Source organism: Anabas testudineus, chromosome 23 (assembly GCF_900324465.2).
Source record: "Anabas testudineus chromosome 23, fAnaTes1.2, whole genome shotgun sequence".
NCBI classification, from domain to species: Eukaryota; Metazoa; Chordata; class Actinopteri; order Anabantiformes; family Anabantidae; genus Anabas; species Anabas testudineus.
This window is the reverse complement of record NC_046631.1, coordinates 1,856,857-1,874,363: the sequence shown is the minus strand read 5'-3', so window position 1 is coordinate 1,874,363 and position 17,507 is coordinate 1,856,857. Positions and strand designations below refer to the sequence as shown.

The 17,507-nt window shown below is 41.8% G+C and overlaps 2 protein-coding genes across 3 annotated transcripts; both read left to right on the top strand.

Annotated features, from left to right (window-relative positions):
• Positions 1-2,101: 2,101 nt before the first annotated feature.
• tmbim4 (transmembrane BAX inhibitor motif containing 4) lies at positions 2,102-6,322 on the top strand. 2 transcript variants are annotated; one of them, XR_003298918.1, is made up of 8 exons: positions 2,102-2,305; positions 2,872-2,980; positions 3,089-3,194; positions 3,362-3,395; positions 3,478-3,595; positions 3,723-3,768; positions 5,196-5,517; positions 5,551-6,322. XR_003298918.1 is itself a non-coding variant. In XM_026362385.1 (7 exons), the coding sequence occupies exons 1-7, from the start codon at positions 2,215-2,217 to the stop codon at positions 5,400-5,402; spliced, it is 711 nt and encodes a 236-aa protein (XP_026218170.1). In that variant the 5' UTR covers positions 2,102-2,214; the 3' UTR covers positions 5,403-6,322. The 2 variants fall into 2 exon arrangements, 1 of the variants encoding a protein (XP_026218170.1); XM_026362385.1 differs by having other exon boundaries at positions 5,196-6,322.
• Positions 6,323-6,993: 671 nt separating this feature from the next.
• Positions 6,994-16,741, top strand: lemd3 (LEM domain containing 3). The gene is made up of 13 exons (XM_026362384.1): positions 6,994-8,377; positions 8,833-8,873; positions 9,104-9,173; positions 11,326-11,399; positions 11,782-11,861; positions 11,946-12,091; positions 12,266-12,367; positions 12,915-13,017; positions 13,138-13,316; positions 13,539-13,620; positions 13,698-13,803; positions 13,898-13,976; positions 14,540-16,741. Exons 1-13 carry the CDS (start codon positions 6,994-6,996, stop codon positions 14,716-14,718), a joined length of 2,625 nt encoding a protein of 874 aa, XP_026218169.1. The 3' UTR covers positions 14,719-16,741.
• Positions 16,742-17,507: the final 766 nt, after the last annotated feature.

Here is a 17,507-nt window from a genome sequence, read left to right as displayed (position 1 = left end):
GGTTCTACTGTGGAGGAAAAAACTCCCCGGCTCTCCAGATTCAGCAAAGTCACATGATCTCAGGGAAACTGCAAGTCAACAGAGCAGCCAGCCCACCACCACAACAACAAGTATACAGTAGGATCCTAAGGTTCTCAGAGGAACCCTTCTCCAGTCTCCCCTTTTTCTTTATTTTTCCTCACCCTCTTAACTCATTATTTCCTGTGAGTCCACATATATTATAAAGTCATGTTGTGGAAAGGTAAAAGCCAACTCCTATACAGGACGATTAGACTGAAAGAGACATAAAGCAATTGAGGTCATGATGTCACCGCATTAATTTCACCATTGTTTAAAACACACCGTTTTCTTAGTGGAATACTTTTACTGCTGTATTTTAAGTAACACATCAAGGCTGTATTTTAGTACTTTTACTAGAGTAAAGGGTAATTTTATTGTAGTCTAGTAGTTTTTTGGGCAGGTACTGGGACTTTTACTTCAGTTTCGAGTTTGTTGTTTAGACAGTTCAGTAATATGGCTCTGCACTTGATACCATCACTTTAATAAATTGATTTTGTATGTTAATTAGTGTCTATTTGTTTGCCAGTGTTTGTTCAATTCTTTACAGTATGTGTGTAGTTTTTTTTTATATAACAATGAACCACATTATTGCATCATTCTGTTATAAACAGAAAGATGTTTATTAATGCAGTATTGGGAATTAAACACAAAATCCTACGCTGTTCATCCGGAGGAGTGGGCCTGAAGTCAAAATCAAATGAAGCGATCGGGGAAATTTGTTTGGAAAGTCAAGAAAAAAACACATGCATGTTTCTCTGAGCATGTAAAACCTGTTTTTACAAGCTTTCTTTAATGACTTTGGATTTCCCCTGCTATCACACGCATCAGAGCGGTGGCAAACAATGTGGCAAACTGAAACTAAACTCGTTTGCTTGGTGTTTTATTGTGGTTACGCACTAACAAAAGAAAATGCATTAAAAGCAACACTATCAGTAAAAGATTTCACAGTGACAGCATCAACGATGCCTTAAGAGTTATCACCATGTTTACAAGTTGCACCTGTAGCCATAAGGTTACTTAGAAAGCAAAGCTGTGATATGTATATCATGATCATATGTCTACAAGCAGTAGTTCAGACTGTGAATGCGTCTCCCTAAAACCATCAGAGATCGCTCACTGGGTGATTTGCCTGTTTTTTTTTTTAACACATGCAAATGATCTGCTTGTTTGCAACTCTATACAACAGCACATTGAACATTGAATCAAACAGCCCTATCCTCCGCTTGGCTGCAGCAGGACAACTTATTAATATAAGAACTCATAATTACATAAACAAGCTCTACTGGCATAACACTCATCCATCTTCTTTTCGGCTTATAGTTTTTAGGTTATCACAGCTGATGATAGATTCTAGCGAGAATTATCAACAAAACCTCTCTGATTTTATTGGCAGCCATGGAAGTACCTTACCTGCAACTGCTCGTTTGGTAACACAATATTTGTGTGAAGATTTTCCAGCTGAACTAATTTTTTTTAGAAGCACCATAGACCACGGAGCCCATAATAGTTAATGGTGGCCGAGCACCTCTGTATCCTATTAGAGCTTTATTAAAATGAGAAGTAAGTGCATCTCGTAACACGTAATTTTGTCTGATTTACAGCTAATTAGTTATATTTAAAGACTTATTAAACTTCTGATCCATTTTGCCACTTTTTAAAACCTCTCTAAGACCAGTTTAACCAGCAACATGCAGTTTTCACGTTGCCAAAGGGTGATTAAGGCCAAAATCGCTTTATTCAAAGATAATTTGTTGCACCGTTTAGCCTTTTGGGACTCTGATGAGGTTTATTTAAAGAAATATTAAACATCTTATCCATTTTACCATGTTTCATGCTTCTGTAGGACCCCCTAAACTAGTAAAATGCTGTTTTCACATTGCCAAAAAGTGATTAGGGCCAATATCTTTTTAGTGAAAGGTCCTTTCTTCCTTGGTTTAACTTAACTGAACTCTGCTGGGTTTTATTTACAGAATTATTAATTCTCTAATCTATTTCTTACCACTTGGTGTGGGAAGAATCAGGATGGAGTCGTGTCTGCGCATGCGCTATGTGGCGTACACGGCTGACGAGCGGTAGTACGCAGATTACACAGTAGTCTTTTTCGTGTTCTGATGAATTCATTCTAGCTGTATTTTGTACACTTACAGCTACACGATGAGTTCTGAAAAATACCCCAGGTCTTCCATTGAAGACGACTTTAACTATGGCACAAATGTTGCTACCGCCAGTGTCCAGATTCGTATGGGTAAGTGAAGCGTTCGGTGAATTGTAACGTTAGCATTGACAGCACCTTGACACGTCAGCTAACGCTAAGCTAATTCATGTAGAAATGTAAAAAAATATGCTCTAGCTATCTTTAACAGCAATCTATTAACGTTACTTTGGAGCCAGCAGAAAGCTAGCTGGATAACACCGGTTAAAAGATTATGTAAATGCTACAGTTAGCATTATTGTTAGCATTGTTGACATGATGTAAACACAACAAACATTAGAAAGCTTTAGCTACCTGCATCGTTAGACTGAAGTAGCTAACGCTAACACATCAACGCCAGTAAAACAAGCTGCTTCTACTGGTCAAAAGTCAGCATTATTATTACAGAAACATAAACAGCTGTTAACACAAGTTGACCGAAAAAATAGGAAGTGTTGTCACTGGTTTAGTTTAAATCATATGTGGCTTTAGCTAGACGCTAAAGGGAGTTGACGCTATATGCTAACACATACAAACACAAATTGTAGTAACATACATGTCCATCTGATGGTTCAGCACACTGTTCATACTGTGTCCTTACTGGTGTGTCTGTTTCTCAGACTTTCTCAGGAAGGTGTACACCCTCCTGAGCCTGCAGATCATCCTGACCACAGCCACCTCTGCACTCTTCATGTTCTCTCAGACCATCAAGGAGTTCGTCCATGCTAGGTAAGGATGGTCTGTCTGACCAAGATGTTAATTGTTAAAGGGTAATGTCACACTCCTAAGGGTTTTATTTGGCCATGCTGTCTGATTGTCGTGTTGCTCCTTCTTCAGCCCTGCTGTTGTTCTGGTTTCGGCTCTGGGTTCTCTGGTTCTTCTGCTGGCCCTGGCCATGTACAGGCACCAACATCCGGCAAACCTCTACCTGCTGTTTGCATTTGTAAGTTTTTTTTTTCTTGTTTCCACTGTGTTAAGAGCTTGTAGATAGTTTTGTTTCACTAAAATAGGACAATCAGATTAACTGGCTTGTCAACAGTAGTAGTTGGTCATTTAATAATGGCTCCTAGCCCAGCATGCAGTCGACACTAACCTGTGTGCTGTTTGCAGACTCTGTTGGAGGCGGTTTCTGTAGCCACAGCATGTAAGTAGCTTTTTGAAGGAGTCAATTTCTATCCTCTGAGCTTGTTGGTGCACTTGCTTGACTGCAGTGTTTCTCCCCTCAGTGACCTTTTATGAGTACTCCACTGTACTGCAAGCCTTGTTCCTGACCTGTGCTGTGTTTGCTGGACTGACAGCTTACACCTTCCAGTCCAAGAGAGACTTCAGCAAAATGGGAGCGGGGTGAGTTTGTCTATTCCCACATAAACATTGTCTAAAGGCATCTTTGGGGTGCAGTTTTTATTATTTAGCACATTCCTAAAAAATTTGCCATCCGAGTTACAGTATGTGGTCTGTTCTTTCCTTACAGATTGTTCACTTGCCTGTGGATCCTCATCATTGCAAGCTTCATGCGTGTGAGTGACAGTAACGCCTTTCACTCTATCTCTGTTTTTGAACAGAGACACCTTAAATGACTCGGCCACATTAACAGAACTGTAACACATTACGTATGAATAAAGAAACCGAAATTAACATAATGATAGAGAAAGTGAAATAAAGGCATTGGATAAGAGAGAATGTTCAAGTACGGTCGCTAACCAGATCTAAACATTTAACTTTACTCATAGTTGATAATGGTTTTGACACAATCAGTTTAATCTGTACAAACATGGCTTCAGGTTTGTGAAGTGACTGTGTCTCTGTGGTGTCTTTAATTTGTCACTAGCTTTCCTCTGATTCTAGCTCCATCTTTATTAACCAGTTGAAACAAAAGCAGGAGACTGTAACCACCAGGAGTCACATAATGGAGGCTGTCCCTCTGTCTTTTCTTAAGCTGCTATCATTATTGAAGCAGACATTCACACAGGGGACACATTGGAGTGCGTTGAACTTCAGCTTCTTTCTGTTTACATCTAGCATTAAAATATGTTTGTCTGTGTATTATACAACTTTCAATTACCAGTATAACCATTGTTAGCAAACTGAGGTAGAAGTAGGCAGGGGTTGTGTAAGTACCTCCCTAAGAAATACAGCACAACAAATAGAAGTAGCACTTAATATTCTTTACTCTAGCTGAAGAGCTAAGCACATGCTTTAAAATTTAGTTAAAAAGCACAAATACTTCACTAACAAACTCTGAATTTGATGCTGTTGAAACCATGAATGGACAAGATTTATTTGAGAAACTCTAGAGCAGAATTTAACCACTTAAAATACATTTTTTAATTGATTGTGTCAACAACTTCCATGAAACAGAAACAGAAATGTGTCAGTAGAAAGGAAATTAGGTTAGGTAGGTTATCAAAATGAATTACAGCATTAATATCTAACTTAAAATATCTAAGCTAAATATACTTAGATATTTTAAGTTAACTATTCATTTCTTCAGTGTGTATTGTAGTAGAGCAAAGGAAGCAGCATGAAATGGAAATACTCGAGTACAAGCATGTCAGAATTTAACTTAAGTACAGTACTTGAGTAAATGTGCTTAGTTACTTAGCACGCATGTAGCTAAAAAGGGAGCCTGTGTGACGTGATGAATTAATAGAAAATACCTTTTTGTTAATAATTTGTTTAAAATTAAATGATAATAATAATTATTATTATTTATTTAGATGTTTCTGCTTGCCTTGTACCTCACTTGTAAGTCACTCTAACATTATAGTGAGTAAGATGTTTGGATGAGGTACGCAGCCCAAGACTGGAGGCTGTACAACAGGATTAACCACATACTTGTTGCCATTCTGTGATGAACACTGATGCCAACTTTCACATTAGCCGGTCCATGCTCTGTTCCATCACACATTCCTCTCATTTCACACAGACTCTGTGCTCTTTTCAGTTCTTTTTCAACAGCGACAGCACAGAGCTGGTCTTTGCTGGAGCCGGAGCTCTGGTTTTCTGTGGCTTTATCATCTATGACACTCACCTGCTGATGAAGCAGCTGTCTCCCGAGGAGCACATCCTGGCCTCCATCAACCTCTACCTGGACATCGTCAACCTCTTTCTGCACATCCTGCGTATGCTTGACTCTATGAAGAAGCACTGAATGCAACTTATTGTCAATCCTAACTGCCCCACTGGAAACCCATTGATCTGTGTGTGCTGTGATCAACGTGTGTTCATGTAAACAAAAATTTTAGGGGAAACTTCATAAATAAAGAAAAATGATTGTGCTTTTGTATTAAGACCTACAGTATAACAGTGAAGTAGTTTTCTTCTGAAAACAAAATGTACACTACTAGATTTGATGTCGACAGCCACCTAAATGCTCCTCACCTCATTGTTTTTGGAACATTCCTTTTTTTAAATTAATGTTTTAAGATATTTCTCAATGGGGTCATAGAGCTACATTTCTATTAATTTATTGTCAAAGTGAATTTATTATTGAATGTTTTCAGTATAAAGAATGTGCAGTACTTATTCCATCAGTGCACTGTTCTAAGTACAACTACACCCCTCTCATATTCCCACGTTTATTAATGCTGTACATGTGACGTGTGTTCATTTTCGTATCATTTAAGCTAGTGCATGACTGGATTTATCATCATCTCTGATTGTACATGATTTTAATGGTGTAAATGTTACAGCGCACAGCTTTTGGGATCAGGAGCTAAATCCTGTGAAAAAGCCTTCACATAAAACTTTGAGAAAAAGTGTATGATTAACTGCTCTACGGGTATGTTATTATGAGGGAGTTTGCTCTGACGGTTCTTAAACCATGTGCAATGTTTTTCACTTTCAAATTACACATATAGATAACTTCAATGATATGATTCTTTTGTTTTGTACTGGACTAATCGCAGCTTGTTACTTTGGCACAAGCTTGTCTTGCTAATTATGATTTATGATGAATGACTGTTCTTTTCCTTTTTGTATGATTTTATTTGCTCATAAGCTTAAAATCGTGAGAGTGTTTATTTGCTTCTATATTATTGTCAACATTCCAAAATAAGAGTGAAAAAGCAAGAAAATGTTTGTTTCATCATTTTTTTTAAAGAAAAAGGCAAATATATTTTCATCTGAAATAGATTGCCAGGTAAAAACGACATTAAATGAATAGAAAAAAATATATATATTTATATATATATTTATATTTTATTTTGTGGTGTACAGCCAAACTCCGTCGCCTGCAGCGACATCTAGTGGCACATAATTCTTATTTATCCCAATCAAAATCATTCCAATTTTTAAATTAACTTAATTTAACTAGAAATCTAAAAAATATGCCCACAGTTTTCATTCTTTTGCACCTTACTATTGTTTTCTAGCTGTCGTAACAATCGAATTTCCCCACTGTGGGATAAATAGATTTATTGTATATTTACGCGGCTTTTAATTGTATTGTTTGATATTGATTCCGCGTTCTGCATAATATATAATATATGAAATACATTTTTATTGTTTATGCTTCGGGTTTACAAAAATGTATCGATGACATTAGCCTTTTAAGTGATACAGCAAGGTGTAGGGTATGTCTCTTAATTAGTTTAAACAAGGTTGGTTTGAGGACTGTGGCCATTAAGACGAACTTTTATCAACAGCCCACTTTTGACTTTGAACGCAGCACAGTCGGCCGACTGCCGCTTTGTCCCTACGTCATTTCCGTCACGCAACCGTCTCCGAGAGTTTTGTCTAAGATGGCGTCAGTGCAGTTAACGGATGATGAGCTTTTCTCCGAACTAAAGCTCCTTGGTTTCACTCCGGGCCCGGTTACCGAAAACACACGGCCGGTGTATTTGAAGAAACTGAAGAAGCTTCGCGAAGAGCAACAGCAGCGGGGCTCCAGAGCCGGTAAGAGCCGTAGCAGCGGGGCCAATAACAGCAGCACTGACGGCGGCAACACGGCGGGATCCAGGCCAGCCAGCCATGACGTCACGCACCTGAGCTCCAGCAGGAGACCGAGCCGGAAGTCCTCCGTCCTCGGCTTCAGCTCCGACGAGTCGGACGCTGAAACTCCGCTGAAACGAAAGGGCCTCAATCACAGCGGCAGGGCAGAGCGGGGCTCCGGGTTCCAGCAACACCCGAAGATAAGGCCTGTTACGGCGTCTGGGCTGACTATCAAGAGTCGCTATGGCGCTGGGAGTAACGTTACGCTAATTAGCAACAAATCTTCTCCAGGTCTGGACGGACAGAGAGGGGTCTCTCTGGGCTGGAGAGTCTGTTCCAGATCCAGCTCCCAGGCGGAAGGGAGGGATTACGACGAGTCGGGAGAGGAGGACGACTATGACGGGGAACCAGAGAAGAACTCTCGCTCTTTAAATGGTTGCGGGGCGTCTCACTTGAACACTAGCAAGCTAGCTGGGGATTACTCGGACTCAGACGAGGACAAGGTTGGGGGCCTCGACGCCGGAGACCGACAGCGGGACAGACCGGAGTGTAGACGGAGCCCCTCCAAAGTGGCGTTCACTTCCTTCGGAGTCGGCCGGGGGTCTCGGACGGGAGGGGCAGCTAGTGAGCTTAGCCCTGGGAGTCGGAACATGGTGGGAAGCCGGAGGGAGGACGAAGAAGAAGAGGAGGAGGAGGAGGAAGACGAGGTAAAAAGAAGGGACTCGGGCCCGTCGGGAGGCTTTCGCAGCCACAACTTCCCCAGGAAGACCATCTACGTGTCCCTCACCGACAACCACGGAGGGGAGACCGGCGGCAGGAACAACCACGTCGACAGCGAGGACGGAGCCTCGAGAAGCGGCAGGTTCAGCATTGGCTTGAGACCGCGCTTCCCCAGCTACAGCAGCAGCAGCAGCAGCAGCAGCAGCAGCCTGTCCCAGACGTACCGGGCCAACCACTCCAATCACACCGCTCCCAACCACTCGTACAGCCAGGCGCCGCTCAAGCAAAAGCTGTCCGTCCCGGAGGACGAGCTGCTCCAGCAGTTCAAACGGGAGGAGGTGACCTCCTCCGGCAGCTTCAGCGCTCACTACCTGTCCATGTTCCTGCTCACGGCAGCCTGCCTCTTCTTTCTGCTGCTGGGCTTCATGTACCTTAGGATGAGGGGCTCAGGGTCCGCTGAGGTGGATGGAGTCAGTAAGTGTGACATGCTGTGCTGTTGTAGCTTTTGATGTCACTGTTCATTGGATTGGATCTGGATTTCTAACAAACACATTGTCTCTCCCTCCATTTGAGACACATTTTATTGCTAAAACAGTTTGTTTACACCCAAATTTCACTGGGAATTGAGTTGTTTTACCCCAGAGGTGGTTGGAGGGGTTTTGCGGTGACATACCCAGCAGTGATATTACTCACAGTGTTGTGGAAGCTCAGGAAAGGTGCCTTGTATTAAGCGCCTAGCCGATGTGGTGAGGTTACATGTACAGACACTGACTCACATGTTAATTGATGTCTGAGCTACCCTCACATTCCATGTCTCCGACCATGCTGTCTTATTGTAATTCAGATTCAGGGCTTTTTTTTTTCCTTTTTTTAAACACGTGTCCTGTGGTTTTTATCCTCTGACTGTGTCTCTTTCTCCTGTGTTGCAGTTAAGAGCCACCCTTTTGGCCCACAGTTTGACTCTTCATATGTAAGTAGATATTCTCCTCGGATGTCCTCCTTTAGTTCTGCGTGCTGCAAATTTGTGTTGCAGAGTGAGCGTAGCTTAAGCCGCCTTGGTGTTTAGATGGCACAAGTCCTGAGCCAAACCCAGGCAGGCATATTTTTCTGGATTGGTATCTGGTAGCAGGAAACTCTACAAATGCAACAAAAATTAGGGCACTTGTGTTGGTGTGTTCACTGAGTGTTTGTCATCTGCAGGAGAAGGCGGACAAGGACCTGATCCTGAAGCTGCTGCTAAGTCTGCACGACCACCTGGCCGACATTGCCGGTAGCTATCACCTCTCTGCTCTATATTCTGTGGCTACTGACAGCCTGTTTTTGTTTAGTACTTCTCAGCAATAATATACATTCTTCCATATTTATATTCATTCAAATATTCATTCAGAGGGATGAGCCAAGTTGTATGAGAGCATGATTCAAAGGCAGTTTATAGCACTGTGCACATTGAAGGGCTGGACAATATACAGAGCCTATTAAAAGTATTTAGCTCTTTGGATGTTTCATCCTTTTATTGACATTATAAATCAGTCCTGGTCTATAAAAGCTGGCGACTGCCAAAAAAATACCTCATTGATGTCAACGTGAAAACAGGTTTCTACAAAGTAATTTCAATTAAATAAAAATATATAAGGTGAAATCAGTGTTTGGCTGTAATCACAGCATGGAGTCTGTATGGACAGGTCTCAATTAGACTTGCACATCTGGACACTGGAATTTTTGGCGTTCTTCTTTGCAAAACTGCTCAAGCTCTGTCAGGTTGTGTGGGGATCGGGTATAAACAGCCCTTTTCAAGTCCATCCACAAATTCTCTATTGGATTAAGGTCTGGGCTTTGACTCGGCCACTCCAGAACATTCACCTTGTTGTCGGTAAACCATTTCTTTGTAGCTCTCTCTGTATGCTTCAGGTTGTTGTCTCCCAAGCCGTATATGTCTTGCCGACTGAATAGGATTGTCCCCTATTTTGCCACATTCATCTTACCCTCTACCTTAACAAGCCTTCCAGGGCCAGCTTCCAGGAAGCATCCCGACAGCATGATCCTGCCACCACCGTGTTTCACAGTGGGGATGGTGTGTTTGTGGTGATGTGCAGTGTTTGGTGTGGCCCAAACATAGCGTCTTGTCCGATTAGGAAAAAAGCACCATTTTATTCTCATCAGACCAAAGAACCCTCTTCCACTGGACCATAGAGTCTTTCACATGCCTATTGGTGAACTCAATTTGAGATTTAATGAGTTTTCTTCAACAGTGTCTTTCTCCTTGCCACTCTCCCAAAAAGCTTTGACTGGTTAAGAACCGGGCAACAGTTGTTGTATGTACAGTCTCTCCTATCTTAGTTGCTGAAGTTTGTAACTCCCTCAGATTAGTCATCAGTGTGTTAGTGGCCTCTCTCACTAGTCTCCTTCTTGCATGGTTAGTGTGTGTGGACATATTTTATCATTTCTTGATGATGGACTTTACTGAACTCCAGGGGATGATCATTGCCTTGGAGATTTTTTTGTATCCATCCCCTGACTTATGCTTTTCAATGACCTGTTCTGAGTTGCTGCGAGTGTTCTTTTGTATTTATGGTATAATAGTAGCCAGGAATACTGATTAGCCAGTGACTGAACCTTCCAGACACAAGTTTCTTTATACAGCAATCACTTGAGACGCACTCACTGCAGGTGATCCCCATTTCACTAATTGTGGGACTACCACCAAATATCTGGAACTCTGTTGGATTGGCTCAGGCATTTCAAAGGGAGTGAATATTATTGCAAACACTGATTTCACCTTAGATATTTTTATTTAATCGACATTACTTTGTAGAAACCTGTTTGCACTGTGATATTAATGAGCTATTTTTCAAGTCACTAACTGTTATTGACCATGATTGATTTATGTCAATAAAAGGATGAAACATCCAAGGGGGTTAATACTTTTTATAGACACTGTTAGCAGCCTTAAAGAGTGGCTGCCGTTGTCAGTGCTTTTAATGATTAATAAGAAAATAATGCACATTTATTAGTTTATTGATTAACTCTGTGCACTGATGTAGCATGTAACACTGGCTAGCATGAGGATATCAGTGTTCCACTGAGAGAGCCATTATAATGTAGACAATCTGTCCAAACCATACATTGCCAGACTTCTAGTCCTTTGGAGCAACATGTATGGAAATGACATTTGGATACATTGCTTCACGTAAGCTGTTAGATAGTGTAGTGGTAAGATCCTAAGACTGGGGTTTGAATCCCTGCTGTGGCCAGCAGTATGGGTTCTTAGGCAAGACCTCCATAAGCATACCCTGCCTTGTGGCTTGAAAATGCACCATTCGTGCCTCTCATGTCACCATGATCACTAACACTAGATAAACAGTACAGGAAGTTGTAGTTGATACAAGCGGTTATCACAAGAGTGTTCTTCTTTGTTATTCCAGGCCAGCACGACTGTGGAGATCAGAAGCATCCAAACAGGAGTCTGTCCATGGACGAGGCCACTGCGTATTTAGCGGTACATCCACACTGACATCCCGCACCGTTTGGATAAAAAAAAACACTTTTGATTCAGTAAATTTCTCCTCATGCTCCTGGTCAGAACTCAGGCAGCAGAATTTAACTGTAGCTGAGGTAGAATGTTTTTAGGTAGATCAGATAGGAGAGCATTACAATAGTCCAGTCTGCTGGACAGAGAAGTGTGCAGTCGTCCTTCTGTGTTGCTCAGAGAGAGAGAGAGAGAGAGAAATGGCTGCACCTTGGCAATATTTTTCCGATAATAAAAAGAATGGCAGCATTTACTTACTTTACCATAGAGAACAGTGGAGTAAAGTACATGGAAGCTGAGATAAGGCTCACTTTGCTCTCCCTCTCATCAGCACCGTGTGTCTTTTGTTCAGGCTCAGAATCAGGACTTTGGAAACTTCACTTATACATCTCTGGAGTGGATCATCAGAACAGGCCAGGATGTTGGGATCAGGTAAGACACATTCTCACTGTGTGTATGTGTGATAAAGTGACCTGGAGGCGCTCACCCTATTTGTCTGTGTCTGTCTGCGTACAGACTAATTGGGCAGAAAGCCGACGAAACAGTGACTGACGTGTCGGAGATCTCCCACCTAGAGTCCACACATCCCAAGATGCCCTTCACGTGCCGGTTCCGCAGAGCGTTCCTCACCGTCATCAGCAGAGTTATCCTCATCGCAGTTGGTGAGATAAAAGCACTTGTTATTAAGATTGTATATCACAGCTAATATCTTATACTGTATATCCAGTTAAATGACACCAGGGACCAGATCTGTACAAATATATAAGCACGGTTCCCCGTAAGCTTAGCAGATATGTTTGAACTTATCGATCCCGTGTGTGTCTGTGTGCGTGCAGTGGTTGGCTTGGTGTGTAGCGTGGTCTGCTACATGAAGTATCGCTGGAGGAGAGAGGAGGAGGAGACCAGACAGATGTATGACATGGTAGAGAGGATAATCGGTAAGGAAGGCCACACTTTCACCACACTGTCAGAGTGTAGAATGGTTCCAAACTCAGTTTCTCTTCTCTGTACATGCTAACATATCCAGCATCATCAAGTCCTGCTGCATGGTCTTTTCTTGGATAAGGCTTTCTGGTAAAGTCAGTTCAAAACCCTCTTGAAAACAGGATTAAAAAGCAGGATTCAGTAGAGATGGCACTACCAGACATGCAGTGAAGAATTTAAAGATGTAACTCAGCTTCTTTTTAGATTTATTATTTATTTGTCATTCTACTGAGTTCACGAGAGTTGAACAATAAGAACTTGCTAGCATGCTGTAAGTGAGAACATGCATGCATATTGATGATTGATTATTTAATAATCTTTTTATTTTGGAGGGAAACAGTTGTCAGGAATGTCATCAGACTATAGTGAAACTTCACTCTGTGCATTTATATGTTTATGATGTCCTGCCAATTGGTTGCACTTCATACACTTGTGATGTTTTCAAGTTCTGTATTTTAGCATCTTGCTCGACTCATTTTATTTTTCTTAACTATTGTTCAGATGTGTTGAGGAGCCACAGTGAGGCGTGCCAAGAGAACCAGGACCTCCAACCCTACCTGCCCATCCCCCATGTCAGAGACTCTCTGGTTCAGCCTCAGGACCGGTCAGTACAGAACCATCAGTGCCACAGCTCAGTCTGAATCCAGACAGAATCTAGAAAAGCACATAGGGTCCTGACATTGATACTTGATAGAAGTTGTCTGACAAACTGTATGATTTACAGGAAGAAAATGAGGAAGGTCTGGGATCGGGCTGAGAACTTTGTCTCAGCCAATGAGTCCAGGATTCGAAAAGAAACTCAGCGGATTGGGGGAGGGGACTTTCTAGTCTGGAGGTGGATCCAACCGTCTCTTAGTTGTGACAAGGCCTCCATGATGCCCTCCAAAGTGTGGCAGGGAAAAGGTAGCGCACACTAAAGCATTTCATTTAAGCTGAAGCAACGACTCTGTGAGAAAACTGAAATGTGTTGGGGATCTCAAGACTTGACACTTCACTCCATCACAGTTATTCCCAGTTTCAAGATTTAAACATCTAAAAGCTCCAGCATCCTCTGTATGAAAAGCAGTGTCCCTGTGTATTGTAATGTGATCTGTGGTTTATTGAGACCCTGTCTCTCCCCTTCAGCTTTTCCTCTGGACCGGAGGAATTCGCCTCCCAACAGTCTGACTCCATGCCTGAAGATCAGAAACATGTTTGACCCTGTCATGTAAGTTCTCGTCTCCGCGGCAGGTTTTTGACGAGCTGTGAGCTTTTCTGCTCATAACCTGTGCTTTGTGCTGTCAGGGAGGTTGGAGAGAACTGGGATCTAGCCATCCACGAGGCCATCCTGGAGAAGTGCAGCGACAACGACGGCATCGTCCACATTGCTGTTGACAAGAACTCGCGAGAGGTACGCGCCGTGACTGCGACTGAGGACACTTTGACAATGTGCAATGTCTGTGCTGTTGAGTGACGTTCCACTCTGCTTCCCATTCTCTCCACAGGGTTGTGTCTACGTGAAGTGTCTCTCTGCAGAGCACTCAGGGAAAGCCTTCAAGGCACTTCACGGTTCCTGGTTTGATGGTAAATTATCTACACACTTACAGCAAATCAGCAGTAACAAAAAAAGGGGGGATAAGTTGAAAAGGGAGTGTGTGTTGCTAAAGGTAGTCGGAAACAACAGACTGGCAGACTGGTTGCAAAAGGGTTCCTTTGAATTATAGTATTCTTCAGTCTGTGTGACATTGTAGAGCAGAATTCAAGCATTAATAATCAAAGCAGTTGTACTGGTTACACTTTGGCTTTGTTCTGCTGTCCACGTTCACCATGTCTATAAAAAAAAAAAAAAAAACCTGCATTACAATGACCTAAGACGTGAACAGATATACAATTAAGCAGATGAGACAACATAAAGGATTTTTTTCAGCTGAGCTTCTGTTCACAGATAAATAGCTTGAATTTGCTTATGAACAGAGAATTCTTGGTGCCAAAAACTGACACAGGGCATTAGTCGAATACTGTTCTGAATTCTCAGCATATTGTCAGACAGACTTTTTTTTCTTCATTGAATGTATTTATTTATCTACTTACAGAGTATAAATGTGTTGTGATTGGTCAGTGACGGGCTCTGTCTTTTGCTTCCACAGGTAAGCTGGTGACGGTGAAGTATCTGCGCTTGGACCGATACCATCAGCGGTTCCCACAGGCGCAGGGCTGCACCGCGCCCCTCAGGGCCTCCAGCTTCCCCGCGAACACCACAAGCTCCACAAACACTACGTCCCGTCTGCAGCACCACGGCTTGGCCAGCTCTTCGGGCTTCTCATGAGACGCCGACGGGCATTCGATTTTCATCCTGTGCGCCCTCCCGCCACTGCAGCGTTAGCCTGCTGCTGCTGCTGCTGCTGCTTCACTGCTTTGTAACAGGGAAGATTTCAGTCCGTCACGGGAGAGCCTTTTTTTCCTTAACACAGGATCTTTACAAGAGAAACTGTTGATTGGTTTAATGGTGCAGTGTTGTTTTTTATAATCTTTGTATTAGACATGACATGGATTTAACACTTGTGGAATATTTAAGCTACTAGCCGAGACTCTCAGCCTCCCTGCTTCTCTTCCACACTCTGATGGAGTTCATTTGGGCACCGTATTGAAATGACTGCATGTTTGTTCGCCCCTGTGTAAGCTTCCAAACCAACACAGCGTGGGTGTCAATTTCCTGAAGTTGCTCAGTGTACTTCTAGTTATTATTATTATTATTATTATTATTATTATTGTGGTTATCATTTAGTCAAGCAAGGAAGGCCTGAACAGACTTGTAGAGGATGTGCTGTAAATACATGTGAACAGCGGCACAAGCTTTATTACATCCTCTCTATTAAAAGCTAATTATAAGCTCATGTTTTTTTTTTTTTTTTCCTTTTCTTTTCTTTTCATCCCTTGCTTGTTGTGGAGGATCCAGAACACTCCCCCTAAGAGGCTGCAACAGCACAGACGCACTCACAGAACAGATGTGGTGTTAGAACCGGGCTACAGTGAGAATGTTGATTCAGCCACTGTGTTTGTTGTTTGTCGTTTTTTTTTTTTTTTCCCCCCTCTCAGTCCTGGATTTAGTTACAGCATCTGAGGAGGAGGAAATAGGGAGTGTTAACAGTCACCTGAAGCTTTCTGCTACAGATATAATCCCATATATTCACAAGTTGTCGTTATTACTTACTATATTTATTATTTCCCTCTTTCCTTGTCGGGACATTTTTACAGTTGGGGCATCCCGTGTAGAATGAACCTCTTCAGAATGGATTGTGTGTGCACATCACTAACGGACCACGAAAGCACACTGAAGTCAGGATGTCTCATGCCCAGTTTACAGCCTGTGCTCGTCAGCTGTTTGGAACCTGATTGCCGCACCATCGTTTCGTCCTAAGGAGCACGGCGGGACATTTTGGTTTTATAATGCTCGATTCCAAATATTCCTAACTCCTTGTGTTGCCACTGTGCTGACCACAGGGACTCCTGACTGCTCGTGTTTTACAGCATCCTCAATGCAGTGACTTAAAAGTCGGATTCAGTACTTGCAGTGTGAAATTACAGATGATGCACATTTACCGATGTTCAGAATCTGCTGCGGTACTTTGCAGCAGACGAACCCAACAGTGCCTTAAATTTGTGCTTTTTGTTTTTCTCTTTTTCTTTTTAAAAGCCTGGCACTGCATTACTGGAGAATGTACTGCATTTAAGAAATAGTTAGAAAGTGTTTAAAGGGTGAGCAAAGCCTGCCATAGATGTAGTCCTGTTAATTTTTGTTTTCTTTTGATATTAAACCAAATGCTTCTTTCTATTTATTTCAATTTTTGTACACAGCTATAGTGATGTACTATTTTAATGTCACTAGATCTGTCATACGTGTCAGAACCCCCCCAAAGGCTCGACCTTACATCGACTTCCAAGCAACAAAATAATGTGAACACTTTCAGAAATAAGCCACTTGTTAGTGCTTCACTGTAATCTATTTTTGTACGTCTCCAAGCAGCGTCTCGGCTCACACTGGCTGTAAATGAGGTGAAGTGTAAATGTTGGTTTTAATGCGGCGGCAGCCTCTTCAGCCTCATACTTCACCTATAAAAACCTTTTTCCTCTGATGTATTTTATGTAAACACTGTACAATATTAAAGCATATGTACCATTATATGCAGCTTTATATCCATTGCGTTGTATGTTTGGATTTCTCAGTATCCCTAACCTGCTAGCCAGAGGGGGACGTGTACAATACTAGACATTTAAAAAGATTAGATGTTTTAATGTAATTTGTCGATTGTACAAACGGCTCGAAATTAAAGATTTATTAGTTTTGGTTTTTTTTTTGGTTTGTTTTTAAGTTTTTGGTTGTGCTTTTCTGTCAGTCGCACACACGAGAGAACAGTTAATAGACGCGGCCCTCTTCTGTGCTAAGGTATTTGTAGAAGGAATTGAAATCAATATATATTCCTCAGGGTTTTAAATTATTGGTGTTGAGGTCTTTTAATCCCCACCTCAGACGAAAGTGTGCATTAAGTTCCCTGCTGAGTATTTTCATCTCTGCAAAGCTATACTTTTTTTTTTATTTCTCTGTGTTTCCATTAAATTTTAGCAGAGGCGATAGAAGTGCAAGTACTCTCCGATTGTCTTCCTCAATTTGAAATTCTAACTACATACTGCAAAATGTACTTGAGTACAAAAGTACAAGTAATCTGCTTGACATCAATCTGACACCAGGAAAACTCCCCTTTTAAAAGAAGATAATCAACCTGATCATTCTTGTGTTTTGCAAATTGCAACGTTGACAAATGTTTCGTAATAAAAAGTAAAGCACAAATATCTCTTGTTGCTATAGCGACTTGATGTGAAATTAAAAACCGCACAGCTGATGTGCTGTGGAGCCAACTTGTACTGTACTATCACATGGTCAATCCATAATGAAACATCATTCTTTATTAATAGATGAGCTTTTTTTCTGCTGAGAATCTGAATCTGCAGAGTAACTAAAGCTGTTAAATAAATGCAGTGCAGCAAAAAGCGCGATTTTCTTCGGATGGAGCGGAGTTAAAGCAACAAACTAGTTTGTTCCTTTCACAGTCCGGTCCA

Bases quoted from the DNA above. Each gene is read 5' to 3' on its own strand.
- tmbim4 (XM_026362385.1), top strand. From the start codon at position 2,215: ATGAGTTCTGAAAAATACCCCAGGTCTTCCATTGAAGACGACTTTAAC. The intron at 2,981-3,088 runs GTAAGGATGGTC...CTCCTTCTTCAG, and splicing joins AAGGAGTTCGTCCATGCTAG to CCCTGCTGTTGTTCTGGTTT. The intron at 3,769-5,195 runs GTGAGTGACAGT...TGCTCTTTTCAG, and splicing joins TCATTGCAAGCTTCATGCGT to TTCTTTTTCAACAGCGACAG.
- lemd3 (XM_026362384.1), top strand. From the start codon at position 6,994: ATGGCGTCAGTGCAGTTAACGGATGATGAGCTTTTCTCCGAACTAAAG. The intron at 9,174-11,325 runs GTAGCTATCACC...TTGTTATTCCAG, and splicing joins CCACCTGGCCGACATTGCCG to GCCAGCACGACTGTGGAGAT. The intron at 13,018-13,137 runs GTCAGTACAGAA...TATGATTTACAG, and splicing joins CTGGTTCAGCCTCAGGACCG to GAAGAAAATGAGGAAGGTCT.